At 42.2% G+C, this 24,675-nt stretch overlaps 1 protein-coding gene across 3 annotated transcripts in view; it reads right to left on the bottom strand.

Moving 5' to 3' along the window:
• TBC1D5 (TBC1 domain family member 5) overlaps positions 1–24,675 on the bottom strand; it is a 558,005-nt gene that overhangs the window by 16,198 nt on the left and 517,132 nt on the right. For all 3 annotated transcript variants that reach the window (XM_081234126.1, XM_081234127.1, XM_081234125.1), the window contains one exon: positions 14,989–15,088. In XM_081234126.1, coding sequence (XP_081090252.1) covers positions 14,989–15,088 — 100 coding nt within the window. The remainder of the gene's footprint in view (positions 1–14,988; positions 15,089–24,675) is intronic.

Raw genomic sequence — 24,675 nt, forward strand, 5'->3', positions numbered from 1 at the left:
AAGGCTGTTCAAGCGTCAGGCCTTCCCTCCGCAAGCACCCGCTTGATGGACTCTCCTGCTTCATCTTTTATGCTAGCGACGGTCATCCAGAGATGAGGCTTGAAGACTAAAAGTTTTCTGAAACTGCACAGTTTTGCACGGCAAGTCCTGGACTCCAGGTCTTCTGGTTCCAAATGTGGGTGGTGTAGGTTCACGACATCCCTTGACTTGGAACCCACCATCCGTGCCAATGTCTCTGAGGTCACCGGTGCTCCAGGAGGACCGTGCTTGCTTCCTGTGAAGCCACGTGTCCCTTTAGGTGTTTCTAACAAGGCATGTTCTCTGTGGCGCTCTGTCTCCCTACTCTGGAGTTTGGTCCACCCTTTCCATACACATTGAGCTCGATTTGAAAAGTGCTCCCCCACTTCACCCCATCCCAACCCACTTCACCCCGAGCCTGTCTCTACATCACAGACAAGGTACTTAGGAAATATTGGCTGAATGGCCAATGCGAGGCTTTCCCGCCAACATTAGGGCTGATTTTTATCTCCTGAGGAATAGATGTAGGTGAGAGATTTCTCAGGTGAAGAATTAAGGGCTACTAATCCGATCAAGCAAATCCTGGATTGAGAAGTGGGAGGGGCGGGTGAAGGGAAGTACAGTCACTGAAGGTCTCCTGAGAGTCCAGGACTGAGTCCGGGGCTTTGTGCTCAGTATTGTCTTAAAAAGCAAAAAGCAGATCACACAGAAAATACAATCAAGGGTCCTACTTTGCATCCAGCTGCCAGAATGGCTGAAGACCCTAAACTCAGCACCAGGAGAGGAACACTCCGTAGGAAAACCCAAGGGAAGACTAGGCAAACAACGTGTATTGCACTGAAGGTTAGTCTTCGGGTCAATAAACAGTTCTCTTAAGTGAGCTGAGTGTGCTCAGCACAGAGTTCCAAATCTGTACTGGTCTCAACCGTTTCTGATTCTTCTCTCAGGATTTCCCTCCCTGCCAGCCAGAGGCTGGCACAGAAGCACGGCTCCTCAAGGTAAAATCTATCCGGGTCACGATATGGCTGCCACCTTCGGGTCAACCAGAAGAGACTCTGCACATACTTTTCAACTTAAAAGGTGTCTAAGCTCCAGTAACAGTTAGACGCCTTTGCCAGAATACATATTTCTAAAAATAAAAGCAAAAACACAGCTAGGACCTCACTAATAAGAAACATCCTGGGGTTTCTGTAACCACCGCGTCTCATGTGGGAGCAACGAGATAGAAGTTTGGCTAAGATCATCCTAAAATAACATCATTTAGTCAGACAAGACCCTTTGAATTGGGTGGAAGATGGATATGTTCTTTGTGAATTGCAGGCCATAAGGTTTTGCCCACCTGAGGACTGGGGACAGTCAAGTGCCACACCTCAGCTGGGAGTGAAACACAGCCATGGCAGTGAACACGAGCCTCCTTGCCTCCGCCTCAGGCCCCCTCTCCCCACTCACAAGCTCTTAGCTCAGCATGAGACGCCTGTGGTGGCCAAGAAGTCCTTGAAGGCTTCGAGCTGTTGGTGGCAAGCCTGTTTCTACTGAGGTGGGGGGAAGGGGGGGGACAAGTCTTTTGCTTCCTGGGCCATTGCTGGAGAGGCCGGGGTTAGAGGAGGTGGAAAGGCAGCCTGGTACGAGGTGGGAAGAACAGGTGTTGCAGTCAGACACAGTTTAAGAAAGACAAAGGATTTGGGAATGATCTTTAAAAAAGAGAAAGAGAGTGAAAGATATTCAGTTTGGAAAAGCATGTGGGAAAATGGAGAGAGCCATAAAATGGAAAACAAAATGATGCAAGATGACTCGCCCATACTGAGGCCACGTGATCAGGGATGTGTTCTCTGAGCCAGGAAAGGGTAAGGTAGCGTACAGCTGGCTAAGTTTTCCTCAGTAGGTCTAGGGTTGGTGCAAGGAAGATGCTTCCAAGGCTTCTGATAATACAACCCGGGGGAAAATGCCTTCCACGACGAGACAGCAAGGCTGGAAAGAGGCTGAGAACAGCACTGAATGTCGCCAGGGAGCTTGTGAGCTCTCCACCCATAGAGCTCCTGCACGTGTGCCTGCAGTGTGGGGTTACGGATGCATGACAGCACTAGCAATACATTAACGGAATCTTGCCCCGATTGTGTAAGTTCTCTTGCTCCTTTGCTGCCTGGAGTCTGTCATGGGCCAGTATCACCAGGTGTCCTGGGGGCTGTTAGAAATGCAGGTTTTCAGGCCTCGGCTCAGACCTACTGAGTCAAAAATCTGCATTTTTAACAAGACCCTCAGGTGACGTGTATCTTATCTTTCTACAGAGGACTATGCTACCCACAATTAAATGCAGTGTTTCAAATTCTTAAAAGAATTACAAGAAGCTTTTATCACAGTGTGGTTGACAGAGGGAAAGCTGCCTGGTGATCACATTTTCCTTCTGTGTTTCTCAAATGTCATTAGTTAACTGCTTGCTGAACATTTCCAAAGACATCAATTGAACGTTGTTTTTATAAACATCAGCAAATCAGATTCATAAAGTCCTTGCAGAGGCAAATAAACTGATTTTCAAAAATGGCCTCCTCTTACAGCTAATTCTTACATAAACATCAGGACAAGTACAAAATCAGTAAGGATGTGTGCCATAAAACAGCAGATCTGAAGTCCAACTACCGATTCGAGTGTGGCTTCAGCAGGATCATCAGTGGAAGAGAGTCCAAGGCCTGGGATGGGGTCTGGGCTCCTGGCACCAGTGAGACGGCCTGTTGGGCGTCCACATCTTCAACAGTCTAAGATCCTATGGGCTACAGAACTCTAATTTCCCTTAATTCATTGCATTTAACCCTCCCATTGTCTGTGTGAACCACCAATGAAAGGGCAAGCTGCCGGAAAGTAGTGTAAATACCAAACAGATGAGGGGAAACACCTCCCCTGGGAGCAGGCAGGGTGAGCAGCGGCCCAGCTGCTCACAGATCAGAGCAGTGCAGGCAGCTCACCCACGTGCAATTAAACTACGTGTGAACGATGGCAAACCTAAAAATAGCCTGACTCAGCCACGGAGGTTCCTGCCGTCAATGGTTTTCAGCTCAACTGTCAGGAGTGACTATAGCAACAGAAAAATGAACATGTGAAAAAGTCTTCTAAAGTTGACAGGAAAAGTTTAGACTTAATAAAACACAGATTTTCACTTCCTGTCTCTAAATCTTTGAATTCACGTAGCTCACTTACGTGGAGGTAATGACATGGGAAATTCGGTAGAGTTTGGAGAAGACAAATACTTTTTCAGTGTTGGCTTCCAGAACTATAAGGAAATAACTGCTAACCAGTCAATTTTATTACCTCTTCAATTAAAGGACCATTTAAACAAATGCCTTTATTTAATTTTTAACTGAGATGCTTTTCTCTGTATTTGTTCTGTTATAAAAATAGCCTTGAACTGTACTTGACATTTTAAGATATTATTTCATGTCTGATGGTAACATAGGCTGATATGACATTCTCTTGAAATGAAAGGAATTCAGTGAAAATAATTAACTCTAGAAAAGGGTGCAGAGCAGCAACTCCCAGGATTGAGTATCTGAGGCCGCTCTCACGGCCCCTCGGGAGCCTCATGCCACGGCGGCCTGCAGACGCGCCACTCGGCTCTGACAAAGCTGCTTTTGCTCAAAGAGCTCACACACCTAATCTGATGACCAGCAGATCCAACAATCCAGCATCTTTTGGCATGATTTGATGGAGGAATATTCGAGTAGGTTTTGGGAAGTATGGTACTGTTCCCAGCTCTCCTGCTAACTAGCGGCAGGGCCCTAGACCGGTCACTACTCAGCTCTCCGGTCGTGGGCTGGCTGAGTTTCCCAGGCTCGCCCACCAGAAGGGACAGTTAAGAGTTAAGGGGAAAGCGGGGAGGATTTGTGCTGAAAACCCAACCTGTGCTGGGCTTTAAAAACATACTAGTCTTGGCAACCAACTAGCAAGAGATTGATCTTTGTATCTCCATTTTATATATGGAGACGCGATCATAAGGAGGCTGATCTCACGAGTGACAGAGCCTGGTTTCAACCCTGTGTCTGTCTGATGCCCACGAGGCTGTCTCTCCTTCTCAGGTACCACTGTAGCCGCTCTTATAGCTGACTCTTGCCTGCAGTGTAAAGACTGACCCCCAGGTGCTAGTTACACGCACTTAAGGCATCTACAGATTTTCCAAGCACAGACGACTAGGTCCCTTACAAAGTCCCTCTATACTCTTTCTTTCACTCAGGCCACCACTGTTAATGGTTACTTTCACATTAAATATATTCTATTGTGCCACCTGCTGTTTTCACTTCATAATATATTATGAACATCTCCTTATGTTAATAAATATTTTAATCTTTATAACGATTGCATTACTATATTATAATCAATCACTTAGTCATGGATTTTTCACTTGTGCCTATTTTTGAACTACTTTAATAATTAAGAAAAACAGGACTTCCGGGGAAGATGGCGGAAGAGTAAGACGCGGAGATCACCTTCCTCCCCACAGATACACCAGAAATACATCTACACGTGGAACAACTCCTACAGAACACCTACTGAACGCTGGCAGAAGACCTCAGACCTCCCCAAAGGCAAGAAACTCCCCACGTACCTGGGTAGGGCGAAAGAAAAAAGAATAAACAGAGACAAAAGGATAGGGACGGGACCTGCACCAGTGGGAGGGAGCCATGAAGGAGGAAAGGCTTCCACACGCTAGAAGCCCCTTCGCGGGCGGAGACTGCGGGTGGCGGAGGGGGAAAGCTTCCGAGTTGTGAAGGAGAGCGCAGCAACAGGAGTGTAGAGGGCAAAGCGGAGAGATTCCCGCACAGAGGAGAGGTGCTGACCGGCACTCACCAGCCCGAGAGGCTTGTCTGCTCACCCACCGGGGCGGGCGGGGCTGGGAGCTGAGGCTCGGGCTTCGGTCGGAGCGCAGGGAGAGGACTGGGGTTGGCGGCGTGAACACAGCCTGCAGGGGGCTAGTGCGCCACGGCTGGCCGGGAGGGAGTCCGGGAAAAAGTCTGGACCTGCCGAAAAGGCAAGAGACTTTTTCTTACCTCTTTGTTTCTTGGTGCGGGAGGAGAGGGGATTAAGAGCGCTGCTTAAAGGAGCTCCAGAGACGGTCGCGAGACGCGGTTGAAAGCGCGGACCCCAGAGGTGGGTGTGCGACGCCGGGGCTGCTGCTGCCGCCGCCAAGAGGCCTGTGTGCGAGCGCAGGTCACTCCCCACGGCTCCCTTCCGGGGAGCCTGTGCAGCCCGCCACTGCCAGGGTCCCGGGATCAGGGACGGCTTTCCCGGAAGAACGCACGGCGCGCCTCGGGCTGGTGCAACGTCACGCTGGCGTCTGACGCCGCAGGCTCGCCCCGCCTCCGTGCCCCTCCCTCCCCCGGGCCTGAGTGAGCCAGAGTCCCCGAAGCGGCTGCTCCTTTAACCCTGTCCTGTCTGAGCGAAGAACAGACGCCCTCCGGCTACCTACACGCAGAGGCGGTGCCAAATCCAAAGCTGAGACCCGGGAGCTGTGAGAACAAAGAAGAGAAAGGGAAATCTCCCCCAGCAGCCTCAGAAGCAGCGGCTTAAAGCTCCACAATCAACTTGATGTACGCTGCATCTGTGGAATACATGAATAGACAACGAATCATCCCAAATTGAGGAGGTGGACTTTGAGAGCAAGATTTATGATTTTTTCCCCTTTTCCTCTTTTTGTGAGTGTGTATGTGTATGCTTCTGTGTGAGATCTTGTCTGTATAGCTTTGCTTCCACCATTTGTCCTAGGGTTCTATCCGTCCGTTTTTTTTTCTTAATAATTATTTTTTATTTTAATAACTATTATATTTTATAATACTTTATTTTATTTTACTTTATCTCCTTTCCTTTTACCTTCCTTCCCTCCTTCCTTCCCTCCTTCCTCCCTCCCTCCTTTCTTTCTTTCTTTCTTTCTTCTTCCTTCCTTCCTTCCTTCTTCTTCTTCTCCTTCTCCTTCTTCTGCTTCTACTTCTTCTATCACTAATTCTTTCTTTCTACTTTTTCTCCTTTTTATTCTGAGCCGTGTGTATGAAAGGCTCTTGGTGCTGCAGCCAGGAGTCAGTGCTGTGCCTCTGAGGTGGGAGAGCCACCTTTAGGACACTGGTACACAAGAGGCCTCCCAGCTCCACATAATATCAAATGGCGAAAATCTTCAGGAGATCTCCATCTCAACACCAGCACCCAGCTTCACTCAACGACCAAGCAAGCTACAGTGTTGGACACCCTATGCCAAACAACTAGCAAGACAGGAACACAACCCCACCCATTAGCACACAGGCTGCCTAAAATCATAATAAGTCCACAGACACCCCAAAACACACCACCAGACGTGGACCTGCCCACCAGAAAGACAAGATCCAGCCTCATCCACCAGAACACAGGCACTAGTCCCCTCCACCAGGAAGCCTACACAACCCACTGAACCAACCTTAGCCACTGGGGACAGACACCAAAAACAACAGGAACTATGAACCTGCAGCCTGCAAAAAGGAGACCCCAAACCCACCAGACCTAACAAATGAAGAGGAAATAGGCAGTCTACCGGAAAAAGAATTCAGAATAATGATAGTAAAGATGATCCAAAATCTTGGAAATAGAATAGAAAAAAATGCAAGAAACATTTAACAAGGACCTAGAAGAACTAAAGATGAAACAAACAATGATGGACAACACAATAAATTAAATTAAAAATACTCTAGATGGGATCAATAGCAGAATAACTGAGGCAGAAGAACGGAGAAGTGACGTGGAAGATAAAATAGTGGAAATAACTACTGCAGAGCAGAAGAAAGAAAAAAGAATGAAAAGAACTGAGGACAGTCTCAGAGACCTCTGGGACAACATTAAATGCACCAACATTCAAATTATAGGGGTTCGAGAAGAAGAAGAGAAAAAGAAGGACTGAGAAAATATTTGAAGAGATTATAGTTGAAAACTTCCCTAATATGGGAAAGGAAATAGTCAAGTCTAGGAGGCACAGAGAGTCCCATACAGGATAAATCCAAGGAGAAATACGCCAAGACACATATTAATCAAACTGTCAAAAGCTAACTACAAAGAAAACATATTAGAAGCAGCAAGGGAAAAACAACAAATAACACACAAGGGAATCCCCATAAGGTTAACAGCTGATCTTTCAGCAGAAACTCTGCAAGCCAGAAGGGACTGGCAGGACATATTTAAAGTGATGAAGGAGAAAAACCTACAACCAAGATTACTCTACCCAGCAAGGCTCTCATTCAGATTTGATGGAGAAATTAAAACCTTTACACACAAGCAAAAGCTGAGAGAGTTCAGCACCACCAAACCAGCTTTACAACAAATGCTAAAGGAACTTCTCTAGGCAAGAAACACAGCAGAAGGAAAAGACCTACAATAACGAACCCGAAACAATTAAGAAAATGGGAATAGGAACATACATATCGATAATTACCTTAAATGTAAATGGACTAAATGCTCCCACCGAAAGACACAGATTGGCTGAATGGATACAAAAACAAGACCCATATATATGCTGTCTACAAGAGACCCAGTTCAGACCTAGAGACACATACAGACTGAAAGTAAGGGGGTGGAAAAAGATATTCCATGCAAATGGAAACCAAAAGAAAGCTGGAGTAGCAATTCTCATATCAGACAAAATAGACTTTAAAATAAAGACTACTAGAAGAGACAAAGAAGGACACTACATAATGATCAAGGGATCGATCCAGGAAGAAGATATAACAATTGTAAATATTTATGCACCCAACATAGGAGCACCTCAATACATAAGGCAAATACTAACAGCCATAAAAGGGGAAATCGACAGTAACACAATCATAGTAGGGGACTTTAACACCCCACTTTCACCAATGGACAGATCATCCAAAATGAAAATAAATAAGGAAACACAAGCTTTAAATGATACATTAAACAAGATGGACTTAGTTGATATTTATAGGACACTCCATCCAAAAACAACAGAATACACATTTTTCTCAAGTGCTCATGGAACATTCTGCAGGATAGATCATATCTTGGGTCACAAATCAAGCCTTGCTAAATTTAAGAAAACTGAAATTGTATCATGTATCTTTTCTGACCATAATGCTATGAGACTAGATATCAATTACAGGAAAAGATCTGTAAAAAATACAAACACATGGAGGCTAAACAATACACTACTTAATAACGAAGTGATCACTGAAGAAATCAAAGAGAAAATCAAAAAATACCTAGAAACAAATGACAATGGAGACACGACAACCCAAAACCTATGGGATGCAGCAAAAGCAGTTCTAAGAGGGAAGTTTATAGCAATACAATCCCACCTTAAGAAACAGGCAACATCTCGAATAAACCACCTAACCTTGCACCTTAAGCAGTTAGAGAAAGAAGAACAAGAAAACCCCAAAGTTAGCAGAAGGAAACAAATCATAGAAGTCAGATCAGAAATAAATGAAAAAGAAATGAAGGAAACGATAGCAAAGATCAATAAAACTAAAAGCTGGTTCTTTGAGAAGATAAACAAAATTGATAAACCATTAGCCAGACTCATCAAGAGAAAAAGGGAGAAGACTCAAATCAATAGAATTACAAATGAAAAAGGAGAAGTGACAACTGACACTGCAGAACTACAAAAGATCATGAGAGATTACTACAAGCAACTCTATGCCAATAAAATGGACAACCTGGAAGAAATGGACAAATTCTTAGAAATGCACAACCTGCCAAGACTGACTCAGGAAGAAATAGAAAATATGAACAGACCAATCACAAGTAATGAATTGAAACTGTGATTAAAAATCTTCCAACAAACAAAAGCCCAGGACCAGATGGCTTCACAGGGGATTTCTATCAAACATTTAGAGGAGAGCTAACACCTATCCTTCTCAAACTCTTCCAAAATATAGCAGAGGGAGGAACACTCCCAAACTCATTCTACATGGCCACCATCACCTTGATACCAAAACCAGACAAGGATGTCACAAAGAAGAAAACTACAGGCCAGTATCACTGATGAACATAGATGCAAAAATCCTCAACAAAATACGAGCAAACAGAATCCAACAGCACATTCAAAGGATCATACACCATGATCAAGTGGGGTTTATTCCAGGAATGCAAGGATTCTTCAATATATGCAAATCAATCAATGTGATACTCATATTAACAAATTGAAGGAGAAAAACCATATGATCATCTCAATAGATGCAGAGAAAGCTTTCGACAAAATTCAACACCCACTTATGATAAAAACCCTGCAGAAAGTAGGCATAGAGGGAACTTTCCTCAACATGATAAAGGCCATATATGAGAAACCCACAGCCAACATCGTCCTCAATGGTGAAAAACTGAAAGCATTTCCACTAAGATCAGGAACAAGACAAGGTTGCCCACTCTCACCACTCTTATTCAACCTAGTTTTGGAAGTTTTAGCCACAGCAGTCAGAGAAGAGAAGGAAAATAAAGGAATCCAAATCAGAAAAGAAGAAGTAAAGCTGTCACTGTTTGCAGATGACATGATACTATACATAGAGAATCCTAAAGATGGTACCAGAAAACTACTAGAGCTAATCAATGAATTTGGTAAAGTAGCAGGATACAAAATTAATGCACAGAAGTCTCTGGCATTCCTATGTACTAATGATGAAAAATCTGAAAGTGAAATCAGGAAAACACTCCCATTTACCATTGCAAGAAAAAGAATAAAATGTCTAGGAATAAACCTACCTAAGGAGACAAGAGACCTGTATGCAGAATGTTATAAGACACTGATGAAAGAAATTAAAGGTGATACAAATAGATGGAGAGATGTACCATGCTCTTGGATTGGAAGAATCAACATTGTGAAAATGACTCTACTACCCAAAGCAATCTACAGATTCAACGCAATCCCTATCAAACTACCACAGGCATTTTTCACAGAACTAGAACAAAAAATTTCACAATTTGTATGGAAACACAAAAGACCCCGAATAGCCAAAGCAATCTTGAGAACGAAAAACGGAGCTGGAGGAATCAGGCTCCCTGACTTCAGACTATACTACAAAGCTACAGTCATCAAGACAGTATGGTACTGGCACAAAAACAGCAAGATAGATCAATGGAACAGGATAGAAAGCCCAGAGATAAACCCACACACATATGGTCACCTTATCTTTGATAAAGGAGGCAGGAATGTACAGTGGAGAAAGGACAGCCTCTTCAATAAGTGGTGCTGGGAAAACTGGACAGGGACATGTAAAAGTATGAGATTAGATCATTCCCTAACACCATACACAAAAATAAGCTCAAAATGGATTAAAGACCTAAATGTAAGGCCAGAAACTATCAAACTCTTAGAGGAAAACATAGGCAGAACACTCTATGACATAAATCACAGCAAGATCCTTTTTGACCCACCTCCCAGAGAAATGGAAATAAAGACAAAAATAAACACATGGGACCTAATGAAACTTCAAAGCTTTTGCACAGCAAAGGAAACCATAAACAAGACCAAAAGCCAACCCTCAGAATGGGAGAAAATATTTGCAAATGAAGCAACTGACAAAGGATTAATCTCCAAAATTTATAAGCAGCTCATGCAGCTCAATAACAAAAAACCAAACAACCCAATCCAAAAATGGGCAGAAGACCTAAATAGACATTTCTCCACAGAAGATATACAGACTGCCAACAAACACATGAAAGAATGCTCAACATCTTTAATCATTAGAGAAATGCAAATCAAAACTATAATGAGATATCATCTCACACCAGTCAGAATGGCCATCATCACAAAATCTAGAAACAATACATGCTGGAGAGGGTGTGGAGAAAAGGGAACACTCTTGCACTGCTGGTGGGAATGTGAATTGGTACAGCCACTATGGAGAACAGTATGGATGTTCCTTAAAAAAGTACAAATAGAACTACCATATGACCCAGCAATCCCACTACTGGGCATATACCCTGAGAAAACAATAATTCAAAAAGAGTCATGTACCAAAATGTTCATTGCAGCTCTATTCACAATAGCCTGGAGATGGAAACAACCTAAGTGTCCATCATCGGATGAATGGATAAAGAAGATGTGGCACATATATACAATGGAATGTTACTCAGCCATAAAAAGAAACAAAATTGAGCTATTTGTAATGAGGTGGATAGACCTAGAGTCTGTCATACAGAGTGAAGTAAGTCAGAAAGAGAAAGACAAATATCATATGCTAACACATATGTATGGAATTTAAGAAAAAAAAATGTCATGAAGAACCTAGGGGTAAAAGAGGAATAAAGACACAGACCTACTTGAGAATGGACTTGAGGATATGGGGAGGGGGAAGGGTAAGCTGTGACAAAGCGAGAGAGACGCATGGACATATATACACTACCAAACGTAAGGTAGATAGCTAGTGGGAAGCAGCCGCATAGCACAGGGAGATCAGCTCGGTGGTTTGTGACCGCCTGGAGGGGTGGGATAGGGAGGGTGGGAGGGAGGGAGACGCAAGAGGGAAGGGATTTGGGAACAGATGTATATGTATAACTGATTCATTTTGTTATAAAGCAGAAACTAATACACCATTGTGAAGCAACTATACTCCAATAAAGTTATAAAAAAAATAGGAAAGACATAAAAGGTCATATGGAAAAAATACTAGGGTATTAAAGTCATTTTTAAAGGATATAATAAAAAAGTAGATCAAGAGCTTCACCTCAATTAATCTTTGTGTTTTCCTCAAATTTTTGCTTACAGTCAAAACTGCCTACAACCCAGAACACCCTTTAATAAACCAGCATTATATATGCAGATGAAATAAAATGCATCTGCAGCCCCCAGGGCCACGAATTCTCTGTAGCAACCCTCGACCCTACTGTAAAAATGCAGTCATGCTATTTGTATGGCAAAAAGAATTCGACACCCATGTGAAGGGATTCTGGCTGAAAGTGAAACATATACACAAAAACAAATCTAGTTTTGTGGTTAGTTGAAAATTCACTGCATTTAATTAAAGTGCTTCCCCCTCCCATGCAATGAGAAAATGCTCTTCTGGTGCTGACTGAAAGAACAAAAATCAGAGCAAAAGCTGTTTGAAAATTCTGAGGCTTAAGTGAAGTTGGTTTAAAAGCTGCTATGTGGCCCAAACAACTTGGAAATATCCTACTCTAGGATTTTGCTAGAGTTCCAGTAAATCTTTTCAGTCACTTCTTTTGTTCTCCTACTTTGGTCAAAACCAAAAATCAAGTAACACGAAGGTCACCCATGTAGCTGGAGACAGAAGAAATACACACACGTGCATGTGCACACACACATGCCCACACTTACTTTAAAATTAAAATTATATTTAAATAATTAACTAAAACTAGTTATGTAATACATATCAGTTATTTATACATAAACTACCTCTTCGTTACTTCTTTTTGAAGCAGTTTTTTTTATTGCAGTATAGTTGCTTTACATGGCTGTGTTAGATTCTGCTGCACAGCAAAGTGAATCAGCCATACGTATACACACATCCCCTCTTTTTTTTTGGATTTCCTTCCCATTTAGGTCACCACAGCGCACTGAGCAGAGTTCCCTGTGCTGTACAGCAGGTTCTCATAAGTTATCTATTTTATACATCAAAGTGTATATATATATGTCAACCCCAATCTCCCAATTCATCCCACCCCCTTCTTTTTAATGCATTTTAAACTGTGATGCTGTAAGATTCATGTAAAATCAATTCTATATGAATTTTAAAAATTGATCATAAAGAAACATATAAATAGAGTTTTGAAGAGGGTGGAAGCAGATGTGACAGGGAACGTCTTTCTGTGATTACAGATACTACCCTTTTGATCACCTACCGCGGTTTCTCCTGCAGCTTCCCCTCCTGAGCCCTTTCTCTGGAGGAGGGGTCAAGAGAGCAGAAAGAAGGCAGAGGATAGAACAGTGCCCAGCGAGCAGGAGGCCACGCGACACTTGGTTCAAGCACCTCTCCAAAGCTGTAAGGCAGCATGTATTACTGGCTCCAGGTCAGTATGTTTTAGGCTACATCCAGACGACAGCCGTTTTGGCCACATGTCATGGACTCAGGACCCAGAAGGCTGGGTGACTGATAGAATCTGAGGTATAAAGTCTATATTCATCCCTCTTGAGTTTTTTCATTCTTCTAAAAAAGAGGAAGGACGACTGAATTTTGGAGGCAAGTGAGGATTGTGTTCCTGATTTATTATTGAGACCAACTTGCCAGAGCAAAGTCAAGTACAGGAACTTAATTATCTGGATAATTTTGCCACCAGGAATTCACTTTGCCTTTGTCTCCATTACTCGGCTAATTCAAATGATTAGATTTTGCCTGGGCTGTCACTGTTATTCCTACATAAAGTGTTTGTCTATAATAAGTAAGCTTCATGTTCTACAAACAACTGCTCCCTGAGTCTAGGAAAACCAAGGACTGAGCTTCAGGGCTGTCTTAGACGTACAACAGTTATTTAAACACTCCTTTAAAGGGTGAAAAGTAGGAATTTATACCATATGCTTGTACATGTGTGAAAGGTTATATAAGATTCTTCATTTTAACATCATTTGTAATGTTAAAAGATTAGCAACATCTTAGATGCTCATTAGTCTGGGGTTAAATGAATTACGATACAGCCATATAAGGAGATTCAGTGCAGGTGTAAGAAAGCACGAGGCCACTCTCTGTATTCACATAGAAGTGCTCTCCATAACATAGTGTTCAATGAGAAATCAAAGTGCACAACAGTGTGAGGGTTATGCTCTACTTGCACTCTGAAAGGATAAGTGCAGGGTTATACTGGTTTGTACAAACATAGTTTATTTCTGAAGGCTAAACACGAAACTGATAAAAAATGGCTGTTTTCAATTGTCAAAAATAGGATTGAGCTGTGAAATATACATGATTTTCATCTGTTTTGTTCACTAGTATTTCTCCAGTGTCTAGAAAAGGGCCTGGCATGTTGCAGGAGCTCAATATTTGTGGAATAAAATGAAGAAAATTTAAAAAAACCAAACAAACATAAAGTCTATCTTCAGCGAAGGCCCCAGAGATGCGCCATGCTCATGGCCCCCGCCAGTGGGAAGAGGCCTTGGAAGGTTCTCTTTGGTTTCCCCTCCTAGATGGGGTATGTCCTGATTTCTCACAGTGCTTGGTATTGCTACTTCTCCACACTCACCAGGCAGCATACCGGCCATTTCCATGAGATAACATGTCCTGTTTACCTAATTTGCTCCCAAACTACATATACTAGACACTGGAGAATGGAGAAGGAAAGGGTGTCCATAAGTGGGCTGAAAATAACCACAGTATGGATTATAAAAGTTCTGGAAGCAGAATGGAGTTCCTGAAGCAATACACAGGTGGCCCAGCAGAGACCTCTTCTAATACAAAACACAGAACTTTCACAAGTGTAGAGAATAAGGCCTGAAGACTCTCTCATGTGACATATGGGCAACTCACACATAAACTCAACTTCAAACTAAGACTTTTTTTTTTAAGACATTTCTTAAAGTATAGGCACAGTCAGAAGTAAGAAAAGGTCAGGGTCCTGACATGCATTTTGGGCAGGTGGTTAAAAACATATACTTAAAAAAATAACGAAAGCACTGCCAAAATAATCATCACATGAGTGATGATAGGCAGGTTAGCACAAGAGTAGAACTGACCATCTAATCTTGAAAGTTCAATATTTCATTTTGGTTTGGGGCAGAGAGATATTTACAAAGGGCAGTGTAGCCGTTAAGAGCTGAAATCTAGAGTCAGACTGCTTGATTTTGAATTTCTCCTCTACTCACTGGTGTTATAATTTGGAGAAACTGTATTAATCTCCGTGCATCAGTTTCCTCATGTGCACAAGGTGGATAGTAACCGTACACCTACTACAGCTCTGCTGTGTGGGTTACATGAGATAATTCACGTAAAGCGCTCAACACAGGCCCTCGCGGCCGGGCTGTTACTGTCACGACTGTCAGCGTGCCCAGGGCCAAAGTACTTCACTCACCAAGATGAGTGTCCATCACCTTCGCACAGTATTTGCACATGGCATCCAGGTCATTCAACTGTCCTTGAAGGAGGGAAATCTGGGCTTCTAATTCTTCTTCCTAAAATGAAGGGAGCAAAGATATGAAAATGAAGAAAAAAAATCAAAGAAAATCCCCAAAGTCCTCCAAATGATCTGGACTGTTAAAGAGCCACAGTGTCTTTTCAGCCCTAGACAGAACAAAAGAAAGCAACAAATAAACAACAGCAAACCCACTACTGCCACCACCAACAAACCAGAGTAAGGGTAAAGTGGAGGTTTAAAAAAATCTGGACTTCTCCTAATTGAATGCCAGCTTTGCGCCACGTGTAAATGTTTACCCATACAACCTCGTATTACAGAAGTACATAAAATATCTTCAGTAACTACCGAGCCACACCAACTGAGAGAGTAAACGGGATTTCAGTGGACCCTACTCCTTAGGCAGCTGGTACAAGACCATTACATTTTCTCACACACATTTGAGAAACCAAAGATTTCCATTTGTTTCAGACAAATCTCATCATTTTCTGGACAATGATAATCTCTTAAAACGTGAGATTTCCCAAAGCACTTGGAAAAGTTCTGTCCCCACAGCCCATAATTAGCTGCTCTTACGTCTCCTCTCTTGATAGGATACTAGAGGATTGTATTTATTTGACTGTTTCCAGGAAAAAAGTACTCTGGGTGGGATAATTATCTAAACAGTAAAAGACAAATCTAACTGTAACAAAAGGATAAAATGTGGGTTTTGGGTTTTTTGTGTTTTTTTTTTAAGAAAAAAAGGAATACATGCAAGAAAGTTCCCAAGGAAATTTCGAAGATTAAGGGAGTTTTTCTCAGAGAAAGAGAGTAATCCTCAAAGTTGGACGAGGCTAGCAAACTGATTTTCCAGTGTTAGACACTTATCTTTTCACATAAGAATCCTCTGTGTCACCAAGAAAAAGGGAAGAGAAACCTCCCAAAAGATACTTTTTCTTAGAGACTGAATATAATTTGACACATAGATGGAAATCAACAGTTGAAAAGGTTACTTGTAGGTGTACCACATTTTAGCAATACACATACGCAGCACTGAAAAGCACTGCTTTTAACGGCTGCCTGGAGGATGAGCCCTTAGGAATATGCATTTAAATGCTTGACGCAGAAAACAGACATAGCCATAGCTCTAAAAACAAATTACTGTGAAATGCCCACTGTAGGATTACACAAGCATGAACCATGTACTTTATACATCCCACAAGGCGAAGCAGCCTCTCTTCTGATACTCAAGTAAAGACAAATGCAACCAGGAGAAGCTCAGACAGGGAATGATTACTGGGGCCTTGGGTAGGTGGTTTCAGGGCATTTTTCTTCTCCTTTGTGTCTGCACAAACTTGAGTTTCCCTGTTCTATCAGGACCCTATAGGAATCAGAGAAAGAAGGCTACATGTGTTGGTTAATCCTGGTTGTGGTTCTTCTCCAAAGATGGCCGCCATCCATTCCTTCCCTCCCTCAATGTACATGCCGTTCCACTCATCAAGAGGTAGTATCTATTTCTCCTCCCCTCGAATCCTGGCTGGCCTGTCACTTGCCTTGATCCAGAGAATGCAGCAGAAGTCAAACTGTTCCAGCTGGGGGCTAGTGTAAGAGGTCTGCCAACTTCTGCTTTCTTCTGCTTTCACTAGAGGAAGAGGGCTACCATAGTTAGTTGTCAAGAAGCTCAGGCTAGGATACTGAAGGGGAGGAGAGACAATATGGAGAGAAAGAGGCCACAGGAGAAGCAGTGAGGTCCTAGACACGTGAATGGCGTCCTCCTGGACCCTTCAGCTCAACCTGTCTGAAGCCAGCGAATGAGTAACCCAGTCAGCATCACGTGGAACAGAAGAGCAGCCCGACCCAGCCTCGTCCAGAGGCCTGGCCGGCAAACCTATGAGAAGTAACAATGCCGTTTTGAGGAGCGGGGTTTGGGGGTGGTTTGTTACGTAGCCACAGATAGCTGACACGGCGGTGGGACGGGAAGAACACTGGAGTGGTATATGGCACGAGGAAATCCGAGTTCTATTCCTGGTCCTGCTATTAACAAGTCATGTCAACTTCAGTAACCCTCGACCCAGTCTGGGCCTAACTCTGGCACCCTCTGGAGAAGGCAGAAGTTAGATACTTTGCTCCCAAGGAGTTTACAAGCTTGGAGTTGGACTAGGAAAGGTATATAAACTAGAGGATGAGGGAGAGTACATGAAAGTCTTACAAAGAAATAAGAATAACTGCCCTGGGAATCCTGATCCCAGCCTCCTGTCCCTCCTGTGGAACAAGTCACCTTTTCAATGTGTCACAGATACAAACCCAACTGGAAGAGTCTCGAACTGTACTGAGGCCAGTTCGTGGCAGTCTTTTGAAAGAAGGGGACCCAGGTATGGCCAGAGTCTGTCCTTGCACTCGGCTACGATTTGGGGTGCTGAGAGCCTGGAATGGACAAAGGACACCAGGAATGTACCACCTCCTGGCTTAAAAACCTCTTGTCTATTTACTCTATGTATGAGTTTAGTTTGGATTAAGCCATCACTTCTTATAAGATGCAAAAGCCCTTGGGAGCTTTAAACCCCAGCAGTCATTCCTACCTCAATGGATTTATTGTATTTAGTTTGTTTTCTTTTTAAAAGCTGTGAAGGAAGAAGAGCTGGAGGGGATGCAGGCCTTGCCTGTGGTTGGTGAGGCACTGACAGTTGTAGGGAAGTACGGAGCTCAAGGGGGTCTCTTCCTCCAAACGTGTTACCGTGCTGGTAGGAACATGACTGTAAGGAAAATGCGCTGAGACTGGTGCCCTCTGAACTGTGCAGTGCACAACCTGCACAAGCGTACAGGGCAGACCCGAGAGCGCGGCAGCCGGAAGCGCGTGCTGGCTGAGCACACGGGGATATAAGACACAGTCTTCCAGGCGAGCACTTGTGCTTAGGACACCGATGGCAAGTGAAGAGCATCTTGCCAAAATCCTGAGTAAACCTCAATACAAATGGAATCTGCTCTGTAGAAAGTGGCACAGTTTTCATTAATTTAAACCTTTTTTTTTTCCAAAGGAAAGCTGACACTAAAGCCCAATTATGAGATAAGAGGAGCATTCTGGTTGAAACAGGTTGAGGGGCGCAAGAACCTCTTCCGTTTGAAAGTTCGAAATTCAGTGTATGATCTCTCTAGAGTTTGCTTCATCTTAAAATATTCCTAAGCCCTTCAACAATCACTCAGACTTTATAAATAGAAATGGCATCACTTGGAGGCAAAAGGGTGGCTTGTCATTTATTCTTCACTCTTTCATATAATTACAGATAAAAGAAGAGCCGAGAATCAAGCTTCTAAAATTGTGAGAACTGACTTTCCATTCCTATCTTAGCTTCTCAGGCTCCACATGCCTCCCGACGACTAACATGCTTCAGACACTGACAGCTTTAGTCAATTGTTTTCGTTAATGGTCCTCTGTAATCAAAAACAAATGCTTGGCTAATTGCCTTGAGGTTTTACAAAAACAACCGGTTAGTGTCATTTTTATGTATAAATAAGACATGAAGAGAAACGCTTACTGTATTTACTTTCACATACGTGTTCTGTTACAGGAGGGAGGATGGCAAAACAGGGCGGAATTCACGGGAAGACACACCTGGGTTCGAATCCTCTTTCTACCAGTTACTGGCTGTGTAATCTTGAACAAGTTCCTTAATTTCTTGGTCCCCTCACCCCCACTTGGCAGTATTGGTGGGAGAAGCAAATGATCACACATGGAGAGTGTCTGGCAAAGAACAGGTACTCCATAAAGGCAATTATTCTTTTTTTAAACACTTTTTTTTTATCAGGTCAAAACAATAAAATAGATTTTAAATACAGAGGTCTATGATTCACTCTTGGTTTAAAACTTTTATGTGGTTCAGCTCAGAAAGATGAATTAGGGCTTGGGAGCCCATTACTGTCTTAAGCTCTGGATAATGAACTGATGTGTAAGGCAAGAAACTGATGGAGGATTATGAAGTAGGGTGGTGTGCAGACGTGTGCAACACAGCACCAGATGGACCTGGCAGCCCTGCAGAGAAGGACCAAGGACGAGGGCCGTCCCATCAGAAGAGAAAAACAGCCGTCATCTAACCCTTTTATAGTGGTTATGATATGCGAGACCCTGCGCTTCACATGCATGAACTCATTTAATCCTCACAATAAACCTGTGAGGTAGACCCTCTCATCATGTCCTACATGAAACATGGTCTCCTCTGTAAGCCACGTTCTTTGGAAGTGATGCCAAGGTTGACAAAGCTGTTTGAGAACCCAAGTCACTTAGCCCACTACTCTTATTTCCCCATGTATATATATTCTTTCTTATGCTTGATTACTACTAGGACTTACAAGGAATAACGTCGTATCTCAAGTTTCCTTTAAGAGAAATTCACTATTTCCAATGTTAAGTCCTAACCCCAAATGGCTTACTAAATTATTTTCCTTCAAAAACACTCAGGTATGATTGGCTGTGTTCCATTTAGTTTGCGGAATGATTTCTGCTTGGACTGTATCTGGAGAAATGTTTTTTGAATTTGCTTTTTAAAAAGTGGTGCTTCTACCACCATTCACCCCCAAATAGTTGATGCATTGTTACACTTCCACTCACGTATTATATGTCTCAAATGTTTAAATTGTTTTATAATATGTGGATTAAATATATCAATTTTGTTAAATGCTTCAACATATTTATGTTCTTTCTGGGTTAATAACAGGATGAGATTTTGTAGTTTATTGTTTATTCACTTATTCATTAATTTCTTCAACAAATATATTCATTTGTATTGTGCTGGCCCTTGTGGGAAATATAATAACAAACGAGACATGTATTCCAACCTCTGCAAATTTAGCAGGAGGTCAGACCTATACATCAAGCCAAGAGGGGGGTCAGGGAAGTTTTGCAGTGGATATGAAAAAAGAAACTTCACAGTTATGGGGAGGGCAGATGGCCTCCACAGAGGTAGAAATGAGGGCAGATTTTCTAGAAGAGGCAGCATTTTTGATGGGTCTTGAAGAAGGGGGACTTGGCTCAGAGGAAACGAAGGAAGATGTTTTAGGAGGCAGGGACCCAGTGAACAAAGGAGTGGAGTCAGAAAAGTTCGGGACACGGGCAAAGAGCCTGTCACTGAGTTGAGGAGGGCGTGGAGAACAGCAGGAGTGGAGGACCGGCAGGAAGGCTCCCCTCCCTCCCTTCCATCCCTGTTATGTTTCTGCTTCACATACTGATGTTTCGGGGGCTGGGGCCCAACGTGCGGGCTGCGGTGCCCACTGCCCTGACACGCTGCCCTGCTCGTGATCACACAGGCAGCAGCAGGGTCCTTGTCCATGGACTAATGGAGACCCCAGCGCGCTTGGTTTGGAGAAAAGTGGGGCAGGAAGGGCACCAGGGTGGAGTTCCGCTGAGCTTCCGAGCGGGGTGTCCTCAGACTGCAGAGCGGCAGACAAGCAACAGACACCGACTGGCAGGCAGCAGGAACAGGCTAAATATAGCAGCCAGAAGACAGGAGAGACACCCCGTCGTTATCGAGCAGATGGGTGAAGAAGGAGTGGGAAGTGAAGGAAACGGAAAGTCTCGAGGAGAAAAAGTGGGAAGGCCTCAGATGTTCTGAGGAAGCTGTGGTTACATAGGGCAAAATACACACATGTCGCGGATGGAACCCCAGCCGGAGCATATGGTGTCAGCAGAGGAAGATGCCACTGGAAAACACAGACGAAGAGCACGAAGAAGGCTTTTCAGGAGCATAAAAATCAGTGCTCTGTGTGTGGGACGCAGGGAGTGAGCTGGGGAACAGTCAGCAGCCCTAGCATCAGTGTGTATCACACCCACACGGACCTCCTCTGTGACCCCCACCTGAAAGCCAAGCTTGCTGAGCCTCAGTTTCCTGTTTATAAAATGGGGATAATAATAACCCCTATCTCAGCTGACTGCTGGGGATTGAATTACATGAGATATTCCAGATGAAGTGCTTTGCACAGTGCTTGGTGAATGGTAAACACTCAGTAAATGTTCCTTTTGTTGTCTTTAGATTATTAATATAGTTTCTATAAAGTTATTCCAAGGAATTAGGGACACGGGCAAAAACAACTCCCAGGAAATTCCTCGTCCTTTCAACACAGATCCGAAATGTCTAGTGACAGGGGACTTGGTAACCTGTGGTACGGTACACATTGATGCACAGAATATTATGCAACTTGAAATTAAATGTTCTCACAGGAGAACATTTAACAATAACATATATACTGACTAGAAAAGTAGTAGGCAAAGAATGATTCTGTTTTTGGAAAAAAGGGGAAAGACATTCAGCAAACTGTTTATATTGGTTATTCTCCAAACGGTGCGATTGTAGGTCATTTTCCCTCTTATTTTTTCTGGGTTTTCTACAGTGAAATCAGATCATACTTTTGTAATCATCAAATCAAATTATTATTCAAATGACATAATAGAGAGAAAATAAGACAAAAAAGTAAAAGGTGATTACTAAGGAGAAAAAGGAAATATTAATATTTTTAAATTACTAAAACTGATTCCAAATCAACCTGTAAGCAACACTGTAGTCTAAACAAATCTGCTCCCTAAACAACACTAAGCAGTAAGAATAACTTAAATGAAATAATTTGTGAAAAAGTAAATGATTATAATATTTTGTCCAATGTACAACATACAAGCCCTGAGCAGCACTTTCAGGGTAATGGCTCCTTTCTCTGCACTTAAAGTGGGAACATCACTGGATGCTGTTCTGCATGGGTTGCCTAGAAAGAATGTGATTCTCAAAGACATAAAAAAGTAAAGATGGTTATCAAATTTCCCCAGTAAATAAAACAGTTCCTATTTTCAGACAGGATGTAAACAAACATGTTAAATGTGAATGAAAAAGGCCTTTAGAAATTCTGAACTGAAACTCAAAGCTTAACGTATTTAGCAACTCATATCATTTCAGAGCTGGAATTTCCTTTAGAGATAATGTATTTCAACCCCTTATTTTTATAAATAAATTTTAATATGGCTAGGTGGCTAGCTAGGAGCAGAACTTACACAAGTGGACTTTTTTTTTTTTCTCAGTCACTGAAGCAGTGCTATGTCCCAGCACTGAGACGCATACCACCTGTGGACACCAGAGATGTCCCTCCTCACAGGATGGGTTTTCATAACAAGCACGGAGGCCTTTCCCTCCTCCCGATGTCATGCTATAATGGGGTGATGCTCCTTCCAGCCTGTTATAGCCTAGAACAAAGGTGCTAAAACCTAAACTTGACAGTACTTTATGAATTTTCATACTTTAGTTTCCTCCAGCAAGCTGAATAAAACAACTACATTTAGGAATACTGCCCTGGGTTAGATGGGGGAGTAGGAGACACCAGAAATCTGTCTCCCCACCTACACAATAATTGCACCAGCAGAATCTGCCTGATGTAACTGTTTTGGAATGTTGGAGTCTATTGAAGACTGTCCACTTCCCAGGGAAGGCATGGAGGGTAGATTGTAGTTGATTTCGGTCCATTTCAGCTCTTAGCACAATAGGAGCTCCCTGGGAGCTATGCTACCCCCTAGCCCTGTGGCAGGCAGCTGTGCCCTTGTTCTTAGAGCAGCTTGCATGCAGCTTGTGGGAGCCAGAGTGGGCAAAAAGGACTCTGCCCTTCAAATATCAGGGATCTGTGCTGATCACTGATTGCTGTTTCTGATCACAGAGGTGCAGACAAAGAGGAGGGTGGGCACTGTCACACCTCCTTCCATTACTGCAAACTTCTCCCTCTCCAGATGAAGTGACTTCCACTGGATTTAAACAGCCTGCACCCTTTATGCCCCACTTCATTTTTCTCTTTCTCCCCTTTGGGGAGCCAGACATTAAAGACTAGGACATTTAGATACTTAATATTTTGTAATAACCTATAAGGGAAAAGAACATAAAAAAGAATATATATATACATACATATATATAATATATATATATATGTATATATATTGTATATATGTATATATTTATCCCTAGGATGCAAGGATGGTTCAACATATGAAAGTGTGAACAATACCACATTAACAAAATGAGAAAAAAACGCATGATCATCTCAATAGGTGCAGAAAATGCATTTAAAAAAATTCAACACCTTTTCATGATAAAACCATTCAATTAACTAGTGAAAGGAAAGTACTTCAACATAATAAAAACCATACATGAAAAATGCCACAGCAAACATCATATTCAATGATGAAAGACTGAAAGCTTTTCCTTTAAGATCAGGAGTAGAAAAAACAAGGATGTTCCAGCTTCACAACTTCTATTCAACACTGGAAGTTCCAACCAGAGCAATTACACAAGAAAGAGAAATAAAAAGCATTCAAATTGGAAAGGAAGAAATAAACTATCTCTGTTTTTAAATGACATAATCTTATATGTAGAAAACCATAAAAATTGCTGAAAGAAATTAAAGAGAAATAAATGCAAATAAAATTCCAAGGTCACGGATTAGAAGACTTAATATTGTTAGAATGTCAATACTATCCAAAATGACCTACAGAGTCAATGCAATCTCTATCAAAATCCCAATGATGTTTTTGCAGAAAGAGAAAAATTCAACCTAAAATTCATATGGAATCTCAAGGGACTCTGCGTAGTCAAAACAATCTTGAAGAAGAACAAATCTGGAGGACTTACACTTCCTGATTTCAAAACTCACTACAGATTTACAGTAATCAAAACAGCATGGTACTGGCAAAAAGACAGACATATAGATCAATAGAACAGAATAAAGCACCAGAAATAAACTCTCACATATAGGGTCAAATAATTTTTGCAAGGGTGCCAAGACCATTCAACGTGGGAAAGGACAGTATTTTCAATAAATGTTGCTGGGAAAACTGGATAACCATTTGCAAGAGAATTGAGTTGGACCCTTATCTCTCACCATAAACAAATAATTAACTCAAAATGGAGCAAAGACCTAAATGTAAGACATAAAACTATAAAACACTTAGAAGAAAACAGAGCAAAACTTCATGAAGTTAAATTTGGCAATGATTTCTTAGATATGACACCAAACGCACAGGCATCAAGAGAAAAAGTAGAAAAACTGGACTTCATGAAAATTACAAAAATTTTGTGCATCAAAAATTTTTTTGTGCATCAAAAAACTGTGCACAAAAAATCAAAAAATTTGTGTTTTTGTGCACAACAGAGTAAAAAGGCAGCCCACAGAATGAGAGAAGATATGTGCAAATCATATGTCTGATAAGGGATTAATACACAGAATATATAGAGAACTCTTAAAACTCAATAGCAACAAAAACAAAAAAACCCAACCTGATTAAAAAATGGGTAAAGGACTTGAATAGATATTTTTTCAAAGAAGATATACAAATGGCCAACAAGCACATGAAAAGATGCTCAACATCACTAATCATCAGCGAGAGGCAAATCAAAACCATAATGAGATACCATCTCATACCTATTAGGATGGCTACTATCCAAAAATCAGATAATAACAAATGTTGGTGAGGATGTGGAGAAATTGGAACCCTTGTACACTGCTGGTAGGAACGTAAAATGGTATAGGGTGATGTGGAAAACAGTATAAATGTTTCTCAAAAATTAAAAATGGAATTACCGAATGATCCAGAAATTCCACTTCTGGGTATATACCCAAAGTAACTGAAAGTGG

Source organism: Mesoplodon bidens, assembly GCF_964165515.1.
Source record: "Mesoplodon bidens genome assembly, chromosome: 5".
Taxonomy (NCBI): Eukaryota; Metazoa; Chordata; class Mammalia; order Artiodactyla; family Ziphiidae; genus Mesoplodon; species Mesoplodon bidens.